Source organism: Engystomops pustulosus, chromosome 3, assembly GCF_040894005.1.
Source record: "Engystomops pustulosus chromosome 3, aEngPut4.maternal, whole genome shotgun sequence".
In the NCBI taxonomy this organism is placed as follows: domain Eukaryota; kingdom Metazoa; phylum Chordata; class Amphibia; order Anura; family Leptodactylidae; genus Engystomops; species Engystomops pustulosus.
In genome coordinates this window covers 19,239,386-19,257,298 of record NC_092413.1, presented here as the reverse complement: position 1 = coordinate 19,257,298, position 17,913 = coordinate 19,239,386, and the positions used below count along the sequence as shown (strand labels likewise).

The window sequence follows — 17,913 nt, the reverse complement described above, 5'->3', positions numbered from 1 at the left end:
TCACGTCCCTTACATCCACCTACCACCCGATCTACCTTTATAGGTAGATTCGTGGTGGTAGGTTCTCTTTAAGGGGTGCTGGTTGGTGGTGCTATTGATTGTCAGGGTGGCACTGTATATAAAATGATTAGGGGCTGTATGTAACTTGATAATAACAGGGTGGGATAAATTAGTTTGAAACACATTAGGGCGTGCTATATATTGTCACGATCAGAGGTAGTGGATCCTCTGTACCACCACTGGCGATGACATAAGCCAACACCTAGGACGGGAATCTAAGTGGTACCCGTTTTTTGCCAAAGCCCACCGCAAAGCAGGTTGGACTTGTTGTGGCGTGGTACCACCAGGTCGTTCCACAGGGACGACTTTGCCAGCGGTGGCGGCCAAGAAGTAGTGCAGAATCTTGAGGCAAACTTGTGGTCAGGGACAGGCAAGAAGTCAAAACAGACAGCACAGGTTCGGAGCTGGGGACAAAGCAATAGGTCAGGACAGGCAGCACGGAATTAGAGTCAGCAATGGAATCGAGATCACAAAAGGAAATCTGAATAAACGCAGAGGACTTGGAATACAGCTTTCTCTTAGGCATGGAAGCACAAAGATCCGGCAGGAAATAAAGAAAAGGGCTGGAATTTATTAGGGCAGGAAGCTGGCCAGCACCAAATTGTGGCGCACTGGCCCTTTAAATTTTACAGAGCCGGTGCACGCCCTAGGACACAGAAGCATGCGCTGACATTACGGGGATCGCCGCTGGAGCAGGGACAGGTGAGTTCAGAAGCTGGGGCACACGGAGGTACATGGGTGCACCTGCGACCCGGGATATGGGTCGCAGGGGCACCCGTGACATATATACAGTATATATGTTATTGGGGTGCTGTGCATACTATAATTCCAGTACAATATACACTCACCGACCACTTTATTAGGTACACCTGTCCAACTGCTCGTTAACACTTAATTTCTAATGAGCCAATCACATGGCGGCAACTCAGTGCATTTAGGCATGTAGACATGGTCAAGACAATCTCCTGCAGTTCAAACCGAGCATCAGTATGGGGAAGAAAGGTGATTTGAGGCCTTTGAACGTGGCATGGTTGTTGGTGCCAGAAGGGCTGGTCTGAGTATCTCAGAAACTGCTGATCTACTGGGATTTTCACGCACAACCATCTCTAGGGTTTGCAGAGAATGGTCCGAAAAAGAAAAAACATCCAGTGAGCGGCAGTTCTGTGGGCGGAATTGCCTTGTTGAGGTCAGAGGAGAATGGGCAGACTGGTTCGAGCTGATAGAAAGGCAACAGTGACTCAAATCGCCACCCGTTACAACCAAGGTAGGCAGAAGAGCATCTCTGAACGCACAGTAGGTCGAACTTTGAGGCAGATGGGCTACAGCAGCAGAAGACCACACCGGGTGCCACTCCTTTCAGCTAAGAACAGGAAACTGAGGCTACAATTTGCACAAGCTCATCGAAATTGGACAGTAGAAGATTGGAAAATTGTTGCCTGGTCTGATGAGTCTCGATTTCTGCTGCGACATTCGGATGGTAGGGTCAGAATTTGGCGTCAACAACATGAAAGCATGGATCCATCCTGCCTTGTATCAACTCTGGGCCCCTTGGTACCAATTGAGCATCGTTGCAATGCCACAGCCTACCTGAGTATTGTTGCTGACCATGTCCATCCCTTTATGAGCACCATGTACCCTGTAACATCTGATGGCTACTTTCAGCAGGATAATGCGCCATGTCATAAAGCTGGAATCATCTCAGACTGGTTTCTTGAACATGACAATGAGGTCACTGGACTCAAATGGCCTCCACAGTCACCAGATCTCAATCCAATAGAGCATCTTTGGGATGTGGTGGAACGGGAGATTCGCATCATGGATGTGCAGCCGACAAATCTGCGGCAACTGTGTGATGCCATCATGTCAATATGGACCAAAATCTCTGAGGAGCTTCCAGCACCTTGTTGTATCTATGCCACGAAGAATTGAGGCAGTTCTGAAGGCAAAAGGGGGTCCAACCCGTTACTAGCATGGTGTACCTAATAAAGTGGCCGGTGAGTGTATATATATACATTATTTAATGAAGGGATGTTTTATATGTGTGGGAGCGTGAGGTCACTTTAGACTGTGGTATTTTTATGGACACCCGGTGGAGATGTGCTGCACGGAGCTGAACACATCTGGCCATGAATTCAACACTGATACGTCATGGATGGAAGAACCCCAAATAAAGTCTTTTCCATATGGAAGATGCTTCTCAGTCAGTCATAGTGTCGGGGATGCTGCCTGTTGGAATGTTAACAAGTTTTTAGCATTTACTGAACAGGATGCAGACACCTTTAAAATATTTATCAGATTTGTTCCTGTTCCCCTGCCAAATATAGAGGTAGGCTACTATAGGAGGAAAGGGGGGGGGGGGGGGGTAGGTGGCATTTTAATTTTTGCCTCAGGCAGCAAATGTGTTACAGTGGGCCCTGGCTACACTGATGCAGGCACATATCTTGTTTAATTCCTGAACTGAGTGGTTTTGCTGCAAAAACAATTATAAAATTATGATAATGAGGCTCTGTTGCTCCTGTTGCTGCCTCGGCGCTTCTCCTCTTACCCTAATTATGCGCTGCTCCAGCCTTGTCCTGCCCAAGCCAAGAATACGTCATCACTGTGTTGTCCCTGACAGGCAGAAGTAATCGATCGCTGCACCATCCCCCAGCTGCTGTGTATGAGTCAACTAGCTGAGGTTGATTAGTCCTGTCTGGACAGTTCAGGCAGCTCTTATATGAACGGAAGACAGTCTGCACCCAGCTTTCCAAGGTCCTGAATTTTGTAATTGTTTTTGAGCAAAACCTCTCGGATCAGGGGTTAAACAAGATATGTTCCTGCATCAGTGTAGCTGCAGGAAGGCCTGCACTTACCACATTTGATGTATTTATACTGTCATATTGCATCAGGCAGAAAATAAATGTTTTACACTGAAGTAACAGGTAAATCCTTAAGACAGGATAGAGGCAGACGTACATAGAAAAAGAATTTCCCCCCCGGCACCACGTAGGTTTATGTGCGCTGAACAAAGGATCATCAAGGTGAGGACGCTTGCCAATGATAATAAATCATAGGAACACAAGGAGAATTATACAAGTATGTGATGAAATAGTTGAGACACAAGTCACATTTAAAGGGGTATTCCATATGATTTGTAAAGCGCTACGGAATTTAATGGCGCTATATAAATAAAGATTATTATTATTTAAAGGGGTATTCCATGTTTTTTTTAAACTTATTCCAGTGGCTGGTTATGCTTAAAGGAAATCAACCATATGGATTTAGGAAGATAGCAAACAGGGGACACAACAGCGCTCATAGGGTGATAACGTCCGATCAGGGTATAGGACGTAGTTAGACAGTCGCTTACCTGGTTTGGTTGTGCTTATACATAAGGCACAACTCTCGTATTTGTATATATATATAAGGGTCGAGGTGCAGCCGGCGTAATTGGGGTATCCAGACACGAGGTGCTAAATCGGCTGGAGTGGTAGAGTCAGTACAGAGGAGCCAAGAGCAGAGGGCGCACGACAAGACTGAGTGATGGTTCCGAATAGGTTTTCTTTTTTATTATTATTGATAAATCTTCATGGGTACACAGAGGATACACATAAAAAAGAAAACCTATTCGGAACCATCACTCAGTCTTGTCGTGCGCCCTCTGCTCTTGGCTCCTCTGTACTGACTCAACCATATGGATTTAGTAGAATTAACCTAAACATGCTTACACGCTGGCAAGGGGCCCCTGAAACATGAACTGTTCATCATTTAGCTTATGAAAAAGGACTTTTTAAAGATGCAAATGAGCCTCAGGGGCTCCTGTTTACATCACTTCACGTCTGGTAATTATTCATGCCTTCCTTTGGCGCTTATGAATGTGCAACATCCCCCACCGGGACCTAGCCTCTTCTTGTGGGCCTGGAGGCAGCCAGGTTGCAGAATAACAGAGTTCCTGGCTAGTGCAGCCTTGGGCACGCTGTGGTCATGGTGCTTGCTATGAGGACCGGAGGGCTGTCCTACAGTCTGGCAGGTCTCCAGCAATTGGTGTGTGCAAGAAATATGGAGGGAGAGGCTGATGCAGTGGTTTCGCCCTGGGGCAACCCCTGAGGTGTCTATAAGATAAGTCCCTGGGTAATGGATGGGGAGTCCGTGATGGTAGACAGCCAGATCCAGGGATCAGACGTAGGGAACGTTGTGCAAATCAACTTACAGTTCTTTAACAGCAGGCAATGGCCATAACGGGATTTTTGGATGCTGGAAAGATCATGGAGAGTCGGTCTACAGGAAAGATGCACACAGCTTGATAGTAGATGCAGTCTGGGCTGGTTCAGATGGAGCTGAGTCCAAGTGGTGGAATCTGCAGTTCTGGGCTTAAGTCTATGGACTTGCCCTGTGTGCTAGGCAGTAGGCCTGAGGCACCAGTAGTTCCTGGGATTAAAGGGGTTTTCCCCTTTTTTGTTAACACAATAAAGATAATTTTAACCCCTAACTTTATAATTTTACTCAGGTTTATTGCTGTTTTAGCTTGTATCACTCTAAGATGCTCAGTGCAAAATCCCTGTGTGGGCGGGGACTCTCTAAAACACATTATAATCATTCTAGTTCTGTGGTGTGACAATGTGGTTACATTATCAGGGTACAGGTGTATATACACTTTCATCTGGCTTCTGACATTGTACTAGTATCTTACACATAGAAAGAGATGCATGAGATTACTCAGAGGTTGACAGACTATCACACTGTTACACTGTGAGCTCTGCTACATCTCAGACATGTGCCTGCCTCCCCCCTTCCCCCGGATCACTTATCTCATTGTAGTTTGCTGCCTCTCTCTCCACTCATCATCTTCTGGCAAGAAGTGATCAGTCCGTGTCTCTATGCTCAGTACAGGGGGTGTGGCAACAGGCACACAGGAGAGAGAGAACGAAATCTCAGCTGCACGAGAACAGAAATCCAAGATGGATGCCACCCGACCCTAAGTGAGAAGTTATAGGGTCGTGTCTAGGGGCAACTGAAATTGTGTAACCAGGACTGATAGAGACAGGTTGGACTTATATCTGTGAAATGCTGTATTTTGAGTGCAGTGAAATGGAGAATGTGTTATTTTGTCATCCTGAGTACATATAATATAAGAAACTTGTCTTCATGGGAGGAATACCCTTTTAATGACTGTGGCAGCACTGATGGTGTGCTGCTCACTCTGTCTTGAGATCAGACTCTGCAGTCTGTGGGACTGCGAAGACCTAAAGACTGAACCATGTGCTTCCACCTAGCAGGGGTTTTTATACTCCCCCTGGTCAGGTGGTAGCACCTCTCCAATCACCTTCCAGCTTGCGTAGCAGACACATCATTGGTTAATCAAATACACCAGTTAACTGTTGCCTTGCCAGGCAGTATCTACAGCTGCAATTACACTCAGTTCTCCTAGCATTATCTTCTGAATGAGTTGCGCAGGCTCACCAGAGAGATCCTGACATGGAGAGGGCGCTATTCTCAACTGCCACCTTGTCTATGCATTGGCAGGGGTGTTGCATATGCATACTCCCTCCCTTCCCCTGTCACAGAGACGGCCACACAGTACTGAGCCAGCACGGGCTTATGTGACGTACACCGGAGCCCTTGATGCTGATTTTCATATTGTCCTTTTTCACGATAAATAATCCTTGTCTTAATGTATCATATGTGAATCCATTACAGATTGTACAGTAACATGGAATTAATGGTGCTCAGTAAACAATAATAATAACACTGGGGAACACTCATTTTGGTGACTTAAACAGTTGGATCTGTTTAGAATTATATAGAAGAAAGAGTCCAGCACATCACCGGTTGCAAGAAGTCTTCAATCCTTTATTCTTTAAAATAGTAATCTATCTAAGCTTAATTCACTAGTGCCTTTCTAATGATCAGCTCAGCTCCAGGGGACTATAGGAGGAGGCTGGATGACTGGTGGCTAAAGGAGGAGGCTAGAGGACAGGGGGCCACGGGAGGAGGATGGAGGACAGGAGGCCAGGCTGGAGAATAGGTGGCCATAGGAGGAGGCTGGAGGACAGGAGGAGGCTGGAGAATAGGTGGCCATAGGAGGAGGCTGGAGGACAGGAGGAGGCTGGAGAATAGGTGGCCATAGGAGGAGGCTGGAGGACAGGAGGAGGCTGGAGAATAGGTGGCCATAGGAGGAGACTGGAGGACAGGAGTCCACAATATGAGGGAGGATGGAGGATATTATACAATGCTTGCTGGTGGGGCAAGTGGCGTGGTTTCTCTCGCCCAAAAGTTGGGAGGTATGATTTTATTGATCTGGATATATCCAAGGAGGAGCAGTCCTGTCCAGTAGTGAGGTATTAGGAGAAGGCTATAGCCATAATGAAACATCCAAGACAGTCATTGACATGGCAAGTGTTTGGCTACATTCAGACACACGTGTCCCTGCTATACCTTAGCACAGCAGGAACACGGCGGCACCAGGGAGAGGAGGAGGAGGCAAGCGCTCACCCCCGCCACTCTCTATAGGGATATATGGCGCACGGCGCCGTATGCCAAGAAAATATAGGACATCCTATCTTTTCACAGCTACGGAAGGATACCGCTCCCGCACAGCGCGGCACGCCCATTGCCGACCTATGGCGGACGTATTTACGTGTGAATGAGGTCTTAATCTAAAATCATGTGTGTATTGGAGGCCGTTGTCTAGAGGATGGCCTGAAAAATTGGCTTGTGACTTATGGGGATGATCAATAGCAACATACAATAGACAACACAAGACAATACAAACATAAAGCAGATGTCTCCAGCCTTGTCTTGCAGTAGTCCTTCTGTCCAGTTTTCCTCTTGATGGATGTCATGTTTTATTCATTGTGTTTAGTGTACAGCAGACCATCTGCCAATATCTAACAAGTCCCGTAATCTGCGATTGAGGTTGGATGGATCTTTCCGAGGATGTGGTTCCTGCAAAATATGCTCAACAGCACATAGGAAATTTAAAGATAATATTGTGCACCATAAATATAATAATAATACCTACAAAAGAGCAGCTGTCTGCTCTGATATGTGTGTAGGTTTAAAGGGAACTTGTCAGGGCAATTTGAAATACTAAACCAACTACAGTTTATTATGGACCTGGGGTTATGTTGAAAGCTGAAGCAGAACCTCATAATACACACCTCAGATGCTCCAGAACATCATAATACATACCTCAACAGCTGCAGATCATCATATTATACACCTCAACTGCTGCAGAACATCATCATACACACCTCAACTGCTGCACAACATAATACACACCTCAACAGCTGCAGATCATCATATTATACATCTCAACTGCTGCACAGCATAATAATACACACCTCAACTGCTGCACAACATAATAATACACACTTCAACTGCTGCACAACATAATAATACACACCTCAACTGCTGCACAACATAATAATACACACCTCAACTGCTGCACAACATAATAATACACACCTCAACTGCTGCACAACATAATAATACACACCTCAGCTGCTGCACAACATAATAATACACACCTCAGCTGCTGCACAACATAATAATACACACCTCAACTGCTGCACAACATAATAATACACACTTCAACTGCTGCACAACATAATAATACACACTTCAACTGCTGCACAACATAATAATACACACCTCAGCTGCTGCACAACATAATAATACACACCTCAGCTGCTGCACAACATAATAATACACACCTCAGCTGCTGCAGATCATCATAATACACACCTCAACTGCTGCACAACATAATAATACACACCTCAACTGCTGCACAACATAATAATACACACCTCAGCTGCTGCACAATATAATAATACAAACCTCAACTGCTGCACAACATAATAATACACACCTCAGCTGCTGCACAACATAATAATACACACCTCAACTGCTGCACAACATAATAATACACACCTCAGCTGCTGCATATCATAAAATTATTTGGTTTATCCCACCCACAAGGGGTTTTATAAACTCCCCTTGTGAGGTAGCAAACACTTGCCCAACCAGCTTACTCCTTCCTTATAGCAAGTACAGAGCATACAATTGGCCAGTTTAATTAACACTTAGAGATTCACAGCTGCATTTACTGAGTTTACCATGCCAGAGACCTCCTAGTGAGGTGATCAGCTCCTGACATAGAGAGGGAGAAGTTTCCAACACCTATTAACCCTTTGCATCAGCAGAGGTGTTGCAGATGAAGATGTACAGAAACCTCAGACATTATAAGTTTGGGGAGATAAATTAAAGTAGGGAAACAAATGTAAAGGGCAGATAAAATTCAAGAGGGGCATTATATGTTACTGAGTTGCATAATGGGGTATTATATGGGTCTGCAGGGGGGTGACCACAGGAAGTTAAATTATACTATGTGGGGGCCATTAAAGGAAACCTGCCATGAGGAATCTTTTGATCTGAAGTAGATCCGATGGTGGATTTCTCCTGCCTCTGCTCTAATCTGTCATTAAATAATCCTGGAATTTAATTTAAAAAACGTTATTTTAGGCTACATTGAGCATGCAAGAAAAGCCAAGAGGAGTGTGTATAGGCCAAAAAATATATACAAATCTTTATTAATTCTTGACACCTCACATAACAAAACAATTAAAAACACCTAAAACATACATACGTACATGTATCTTAGACCCATGTATGAAGATCACAATAGATCCATACACAACACATCACCCAAATGGACAGAAAAGGTGTTGTCCAAAAATTCCCTATCGGAAGAATAATTAGATGGGAGTTAGAGTAAATACATCAAAAAAGGTTAGAAAAATACATATATGATTTCCCTTCCAAACAATGAGCATATGATGCTAAAGGAACAATCGGCATACTCTGTGAAAGATGATTTGATCAAAGGTACATATTTACCCATTCAGGAAAGATTGATAATAAACAGAGCATGCATGGAGGGTGATTTTGCCCACATCACCCTCCATGCATGCTCTGTTTATTATCAATCTTTCCTGAATGGGTAAATATGTACCTTTGATCAAATCATCTTTCACAGAGTATGCCGATTGTTCCTTTAGCATCATATGCTCATTGTTTGGAAGGGAAATCATATATGTATTTTTCTAACCTTTTTTGATGTATTTACTCTAACTCCCATCTAATTATTCTTCCGATAGGGAATTTTTGGACAACACCTTTTCTGTCCATTTGGGTGATGTGTTGTGTATGGATCTATTGTGATCTTCATACATGGGTCTAAGATACATGTACGTATGTATGTTTTAGGTGTTTTTAATTGTTTTGTTATGTGAGGTGTCAAGAATTAATAAAGATTTGTATATATTTTTTGGCCTATACACACTCCTCTTGGCTTTTCTTGCATGCTCAGTTTGACACTTTAGTGTGTTGGCCGATTCTAGAATTTTTTGTATTACTTGTTAGCTGTGCAGGCTTGCTATATATTTTAGGCTACATTCACACACATGTATGGGGGGCGTATATACGGCCGACGTATATACAGCCGATACACGTCCCCCATACACTTCTATGGGCTCACAGCCCTGTACTGGAGCGGTACGGTGCAGCACACGTGCGGCACCATACCGCTCCGTAGCCTGGGAAAACATAGGACATGTCCTATCTTTTCCCGTGATACGTTGATGTGCCCTGTATCTTCCTATGGAGAGGGGCGGGGGTGAGCTGCGCTCATCCCCTGCTCCTCTCCGCAGCGCCGATGTATGCCCGCCGTACATTGTGTGAATGTAGCCATAGTAATATGTAAATTACCTGTAGAGGCTACTGGGGCGTGTACTAGCCTTGGCCGGGGACTGGGAGCTAAGGCTACACCACACCCCGGTAGCCTCTGCAGTTAATTTACATATTACTAAAATATCTAACATCACATCTACTTCTGATAGTAGATTCCTCATGCTAGGCTTCCTTTAAGGTCGACATTAAACTATGATTTGGGGTGGGACAATGGGCAAAGAAATTAGGAAAAGAGAGGAAAGATTTTTTGTCCCTCTTTCTCTAGCCCAAAGTATGAGAAGTATGGGGTATGGTTTTTGGGGTGGGGGTCCTAGAAGTCGGCCCCTTACTGGTAAGATTGTTATTCCCTTTTCTGGGTGAATTGGAATAGAATGTTATCGATATGGAAAATAAATATTGATCGGATAGACTGGGTTATTATAACAGGAGCCGCTTTCCTACATTGCATAGCTCTAAGTGTCTATTTTTTTTAAAATTCGGTGTAATTGATGTTTTACACTAGATTTTAGTTCCATATTTTTGTTTGTCAACAGAAGGATTGGAACCCGCAGTCGCGATGTATAAATAAAAAAAGAAAGATAAAAAGGACACTGTCTCTTTAATCGCTGTACGGAATAGCTCAAACATGGCGCCCCGCTGGCTGCTGACTCCTCCCCTTACTGGACAGATGTTTCCCGGCCTCCTGCTGGGCCTCGAGAAGCTCAGCCAATTAGCGCGCCGCAATCCTTTAGCCCCGCCCTGGCCAATCACAGCCGCGCTTCTCCGTACGGGCGTCACTGGGCGGTCTCCTTTGACAAGAATTTGACGCCATTTTGCCTTCGTTCATTGAGAGGGGGCAGAGCGGCCGGGGCTTGTACTGTGGACGGTACCGGGTAAGTAACGCTGCGGCTTTCTGTAGCAATTAATTTATGTTCTTGATGGAAATGACGTAAGGGACAATAGCGGCTCGTTATACGAGGGCTGGAGCGCGGGAAACCGTGCGGTGCAATGAATGGAGCTGTGACAGGAGAAGAGCATCTTTGTTATGTGCTGCCTCTGTCTCCTCTCACTATACACCGGTAATACGTCATGTATACAGTATAGTATGTATTACGTGTGCCACTACAAGTCCCAGCATGTCATGTATAGTGTACAATATACAGCTATAATATGTGATGTATACAGTATAGTATGTATTATAGCTGTATACAGGACATACTGTGCATTACACCCCTGTAATATGTCATGTATACAGTATTGTATGTATTCTAGCAGTGCGACTACAACTCCCAGCATGTCCTGTATACAATTATCTCCTCATACCGTACATTACACCCCTATAATACATGATGTATACAGTATAGCATGTATTATAGCTGTATACAGGACATGCTGTACGTTACACCCCTATAATACATCACGTATACAGTATAGTATGTATTATAGCTGTGTGACTACAAGTACCAGTACAGTATAGTATATGTTATGTGTGTGTGACTACAAGTCCCAGCATGTCCTGTATACAATTATTTCCTCATACTGTATAATATACAACTACCATGTATAACACATCATGTATACAGTATAGCCTTACAGGTGGTGTCCGGTGTGCATTATAACCGAGCCACTACAAGTCCTGTATATAATGATCTCCTGTACATAATACCCCCGTTATACATTATGTGTTATATTTCTGCCACTACAAGTCCCAGCATGTCCTGTATATTATCAATTCATACTGTACAATATACAGAGGGGTATACAGTGGTGGCCAAATGTATTGGCACCGCTGCAATTATGTCGGATAATACTCAGTTTTTTCCCCAAAAAAATTATTGCAATCAGAAATTCTCTTATATTGGTATAATTATCTTCATTTAATTTGTTTTCAATGGAAGACCACAAAAAGAATTGTCAAAAAGTTCTGCTCCTACGGCTGCCATAAAGCTTCTGACTTTAACTCTATAGCTTCCAGAGTCGTGCTAGTAGAACAGGTGGCCATTGTGGTATATAGCTGTCAGAACCCCATTAATCACATACCCAACGACTCAGCATTTGGATAGCTCATCACTGTGAAAATACCCCTAGAGGGGGAGATTGGTCACACCAAATAATCCATCGGCTTTACAGTGACATACGCTGGATCCTTCCACTGAAATCAAAAGATGGGAAATCTGGTCAATGTTTATTTTCAGGGCAGGGCCTTAAAGGGAACCTGTCAGTCAAATTAACCCGCACTAACTAAATATATAATACAGCAGTTCAACTATCCCTATATTGTTCCTTCCCATCCCTGTAAAGTTCCACAGTACATTCATAAAGTTGACTCATCATCTATGCAAATGATGCCATGTGAGTCTGATCATCATCTTTCCTTTGAGGTGAGTCTGGTATATTCCTGTCCTTCCGGCTCATCCACACCCCTAGGTCACACCCCACCCTTCCTTAGGAGTGAGGGAGATGCTGGCTGTGTGACTTGCTGAAGATAGTTTCAGGAGGAGCTGCTTTCTCTTCAGCAAGTCAGTCACACACAGTCAGCGTCTCTCTCTTTCCTGAGGGAGGGGTGAACCATGTAGTGCACTTGGCTGATGAGAAACCGGGCCCCTTGTCAATCAGGAAGCTGGAGGCATGAGTGAGCTATAAGAACGTGAATATGCATAGATGGTGAGTCAACTTTACAAAACGACTGTGGGACTTTTCAGGCGTGGGGAGGAATAAAATAGGGCTATTAGTTCTGCTGTTGAAAGATATGTTTAGTTCGTGTGGGTTAGTTCATCTGACAGGTTCTCTTTAAAAAACCATATGCACGGAGCCTTTCTGAAAAGCAGCCAAACAACACGATATGACGGCTCAGTAATACAGCGTCTCCTCTGGTTGTGTATTGAATGGTCCGAGGTAGAACTATTCATTTTGACCTATTATGTCTTCTGTGTTTCCAAATATAGAAAGTGACTTGAAGATGCCAATGGACCATATGGAATATGGCTTCGAGCCCAGGAAATTCAGGTACTGTATTCACCAGCATCCGCATTGATTTGCATGTAGTACAGTGTATTGAAGATACAGAAGTCCTGATTTGTTACCGACGCAGTGTTCTAGAATTCTCTCTACCTTTGTGGTTATCATTGATGCAGCTTTAGGGCCTGGGTATTAATGTGACCTCAGGCAACATCTTTTTGTCTCCTCTGGTGTCTGTGTGGGCTTTCATCAAGTCTTCTGATCTCTATCCACACTTCAATGTGTCAACAACCTTCATTGTATTGCTATACAGATATTAACACAACATATATCAGTGGCTATGCTCACTTTCTGTAACATGGTTGGCATTAATGGAGACTTTACCACAAAAGTGATGTTTGTTTGGTGAGGGCCCCGCCAGTCTTTAGAAAAGGAGATACCCTTGGTCATTTCCATAAGAGTAAGATGCTTTTCTGATTTATCATCCATGCTAGCCTTTGTGAAGATGTGGTTATGCATGGGGGCATGGGAGTACAGAAATTAGCAAAAATTAGCAGGCCTTGCAAGAAGGGCCATTTCAAGTGTAATCCAATTCTATTTTAAGACTGAGAACACTGTTGTATTTTGCTGACAGTACTCGCAGGAAAGATGAGGGAAATTTGAAATTTTGACCCCCTTATTTTACTTTGCTTCACCACAGCTTTTGATTAATGCAACTTTATATTTGATTTTCACAGGGGCAGAGGAAACCGGGGCAGAGGAAACTTCATTGGTAGAGGAATGAAAGGAGACATGTTACTTGGAAGGGAGAAGTTTCTAAATAAACCAATGAATGGCATTGTACCAATGAGGTAATAATATTGATTAATTTAAAGGGGTTGTACCAGGTTTGTAAGTTATCCCCTAGTTACAGGATAACATGGGGATCGGTTGAGCGTCCATATATTGGGATGCCCTGCAATCCAGAGAAACAAGATCACATTCTTGCTAATGCATGGAGTGGCAGGGCGAGCATGTGTCAATGGTATGGGAGTGTCTGACGTAGCCAAGCACATTGATTGGCTTTCTATTGCATACACTTAGTTCCCTGCACACGTTGTAGAATTCAGGACGTGTTCTAGCCGTTGTTTCTTCAGCTGGTCCACATTCAGTTTTATGGGCTCATGCACTCTGCTTCGGATTTCATGGCCCTGCCCGAGATGCAAAAGATAGAGCAATTGTCATTGGTGAAACACAAGATGCAAACAATGGTCCAAGGGAGATTGCAAGTATGGGAGATGTGCTTGGTAATTTCTGACAATTTGCTTAGTTTTGAACGGAGCGACAGGACTACGCCCATTAGTAATCACAAAAACGGAGCCAAAGTTACGTTATCAGTGGGGATCTCCAGAGTCAGACCCTCATCCATCAGCTTGTTATCCTTTATCCTGTGGATTGTAGATAACTTGCAAACTTGGTACAACCTCTTTTAAGGGTTTATTCTGTAAGGCCTCATGCGCATGACCGCAGCAGCGGAGAAGGAGGGGATGAGAAGCTGAGTGGCCCGCCATAATCTCTTGTGGAGTGTGTAACGATTTTGTTTTGTTGCTGACAAGCTTTTTTGTTGCTGACAAACATGTGAGTGGAGTATTTTAATATTCATAGAGAATATTTGATGTCATTTTAAACCCACTGCACTTTCATGTTGCAGGGTCTTTGCTGCAAATTAAACTAGATCCATTCAATTACAAGGCAGTGATCCTTCATTTGGAAGGAATATGAATTTCCGTTTTAAAAATCCAAAACTGAATTGCCCGTCTGTGCATACATTTAGAATATGCTCACATTGTAGATTTTTCAGTACGGCTTTGAGTGTATTCTCTGCCTTTTGATTAAGATTCGGCATTCCTTTTCAAAGACCCATTGAATTATTTTCAAAACTTTATTGAAATCTGTATCAGTAACATTTTACTGAAGCAGAACACATAGAGAGCGTCAACATGAGGATTACCCCAATTAGTGGGCAGCACATCAAACTGTAAATCAATGCCAGAAACTTGAGCACCAGCAAGAGATTTCAACAAGTGATTTTAGAAATGGGCAAATGTGATGCAAGAACCTTATGCTTTGTGTATTCTTCTATCTACAGACGTGGTATGGGGAGAATGCATCCATATATGGACCCTCGCGGACGAGGAGGTATGAGAGGACGACCGCCAGGATTTATGCCGCTACCACCACCACCACCCCTTCCTCCAAGAGACATGGGAGAGCCCTTTCCTCCACCTCCTCCCCTCGGTCCTATGAGGTGCGTGGATATAATTTTAGTTTTTATGGAGAATAATGCACATTAAAGGGTTTGTCCAGTCACAATATGTTGGCTCCATCCACACAATAGGGGCTAACCTGCTGTGGAGGTCTCAGTGATGGGACCCCTGCGGATCACGAGAATGGGGGTATGTTGCTCTCCAAAAGAAATGCAGTAGCTGGTTACACATGTGCGCTGCTGCTCCATTCACTGTCTATGAAACTATTGTAGACAGCTGAGTATGGCGCTTGGCTATCACTGTCAGCACTGTATAGATTTGTAGAGCAGCAGGGCACATACGAGATTGTCCACACACCCATATTCTTGTGATCTGTGGGGGTCATATCACGAAGACCACGGATAGGGCTATCTGGATGTCACTGGATTACTGCTATTACAATGTAACTTTTTTCTTTTTCAATGCAAAGGCGAGGACACCCTCATCCTCACCCACACCCTCCTCCTCATCATCCCCCTCCTCCTCATCATCCTCCTCCTCCTCATCATTCTCACCCTCCACCACCACCACCTGGGCTGATGGGATTTAGAGGAATGCCACCTCCTTCCCGTGGTAGAGGTATGTTACCACCTCCACCGCCAACAAGAGGAAACTTCTCTCACCCCAGAGGGTAAGACTTCACATTTAATTTCTAATAATAACGTTTATAAATCCAATACTTAATAAATCTTAGAAGTTACTAAGGATATATTGGCCTTTTCTTGTAGAGGCTTAGCTGTAGATTAATGACCACATAGGTGCCATGTTACTCTGCATGCGGTACTTTATATAGTGATTTTATAGATAAATAGAATACCCTTTTTAAAAAAAAAAAAATAATAATAAAAACATTAAAAAAAATTTAGTTTTTATTTATTTAAACCAGATTCCTATATAGCAAACACTTGTGATTTTATCCTCCCACACAGCTTTCCCAATGGACGCGGTGCTGCAGCACATCCTCCGCCACCTGGCCGGGGCCAGAGATGGCCCGCACCGCCAGGTGGCAGACGCTTTTAAAGAGACACACTGTTAACAATCCATAGCAGTTTATAGGCGGCCGGAGAGTGAACACTTTTTATTTTATTTTTTTGGTCCTTTATTGCCAAACAAGTATTTTTTGGTTTCATTTTTGAAAAAGAACGCAATTTTTTTACAAATATTTTCCAGCAGCCCTCATGCATTAAGTGGCATAGACAAAAAAAAAACCTGCATAACATAAGACGAATGACTCTTTGGACATTTAATCAAACACTACAGTATCCCGTAAAATGCGTGGACATTTGGCTGTTGCACAAGCGGGACAGAACCGACAAGATGGGTCAAGCGTTAACTGTAATTATAAGTATGGGGACTCGTGTGCAACGTATTTAAAGACTGCTCGCAGTGTTTTTCCTGTACTATCAGCACTATATACCAGACTAACAAATTATACTGTCATTCTATGTAACACTTAAGTGCTAAAGTTTAAACGATAAAGAAAAAAATATTATAATTTGTGACCGCTAAGAAGCTGAAATGTTGTGAGTGCATTTAGTCATAGAGCAAAAAGCCGACTCGGCGGTCTATACCAACGCTTGACCTGCTGTGATGCTGGTGTAGTTGGCCTACGTGTAATCTGTACCACTGTATACGTAATGCACACAGCTTATATCTCTGCATTACCTGCAGCATTTGGACAATTTTGTTACTGTACGTTTTAACGTTAACGGATTTGTATGCTTGTAAAACCTTAACCAGACTGTAATCTGCAAGTGTTTTTCATTTTTTTTATAATGTGAGCAAAAAGCTTATCGTTTACCAAGTGTTGTTGTTTTATAAATGTAATTTATTTTAGCGTTTTACTGTAAAAAGGAAAACTTGGCTACAATGGGGAACTTTTCACTTTACACTGGGGAGACCCCTCCACCCCTTTCTCTCTCTACTATTCCACTGAGGGCTGAACTGATAAGTAAGAGGGGGGTCGTATTTAAAACACTCCAATGCTGACGTACAAAACATTGATTCACCTTAATTTATGACTTTTTAGTTTGTTGCTCACACTCCAGAAAACTGTTTGTATTTTTTTTTTATATATATATATACTTTAACAGAATTGTTACTTTTCTTTAATTTGTAAAATTAAGATATGTTTACACTGTAACACTAAGCTAAATGTATTCTCCTGCCTCAACAGTATTTATTCTAAATGTTTAATACATTTTTTTTTTCTTTTACGTGTCTTGCATATTTTTTTTTTTTCCCCCTTAGTGTTTGCAGTATTGGCTAAGTTAGTGTTTTTTTTCCAGTAGAAGTACAGATTTTTGCTAATGGAAGTTGTGTCTATAAACTTTGTGTTGCACAATTCACCCCTGCACCGCTCAAAAATAGTAGGTCATTGTATACTTGTCCTTCATGTGTGCAAGCACTTCCTTTGCTGTGCGAACACCTATGATGGTGTAGTTTGCGAAACTTACAGTGACATGTAAATGGCGCAAGAAAAGACTAGATGTCCATGGTATAGTCCTAACCAAAACACAAGTACTGAGGCTGTAGATAGACCGGAGAGGTAATGAACTCTCGATGAACTTTTAAGATGCTACGAAATATTATCAACAGGGGTACCAGAGTGTCCTGCATGATTGGAGCACCAGTACTACCAACGTTCAGCTCAGTTCTAATGAATTAACATAGAGCTGCACTTGGCTGTAGACAATATTCAGGTTCAGCTTGTGGGAAACTTTGGATTTTTTTTGAATATGCGCTAATAAAGAAAAGATCAAAGTCGCATACAAAAATATCCAATACTGTCAACACCTTCCAGGCGAATTCACTGCCCTTAATCATGACTGCCCTTGGTTGTGTTCGTCAATACTGTAGAAGTGAACATGGAGGTAGCTGTGCACTCACTTTCCAGACACGC

General features: G+C 43.1%; 2 protein-coding genes across 4 annotated transcripts in view; one reads left to right on the top strand and one right to left on the bottom strand.

Moving 5' to 3' along the window:
* LOC140121060 (uncharacterized) overlaps positions 1-17,913 on the bottom strand; it is a 325,444-nt gene that overhangs the window by 65,944 nt on the left and 241,587 nt on the right. The window lies entirely within an intron of this gene.
* LOC140121054 (uncharacterized) lies at positions 10,513-17,227 on the top strand. Of its 2 annotated transcripts, none has more exons than XM_072140215.1 (6): positions 10,513-10,661; positions 12,714-12,774; positions 13,464-13,577; positions 14,855-15,013; positions 15,442-15,642; positions 15,941-17,227. In XM_072140215.1, exons 2-6 carry the CDS (start codon positions 12,728-12,730, stop codon positions 16,029-16,031), a joined length of 612 nt encoding a protein of 203 aa, XP_071996316.1. In that variant the 5' UTR covers positions 10,513-10,661; positions 12,714-12,727; the 3' UTR covers positions 16,032-17,227. The 2 variants fall into 2 exon arrangements, with proteins under 2 accessions (XP_071996316.1, XP_071996317.1); XM_072140216.1 differs by having other exon boundaries at positions 10,548-10,661; positions 12,708-12,774.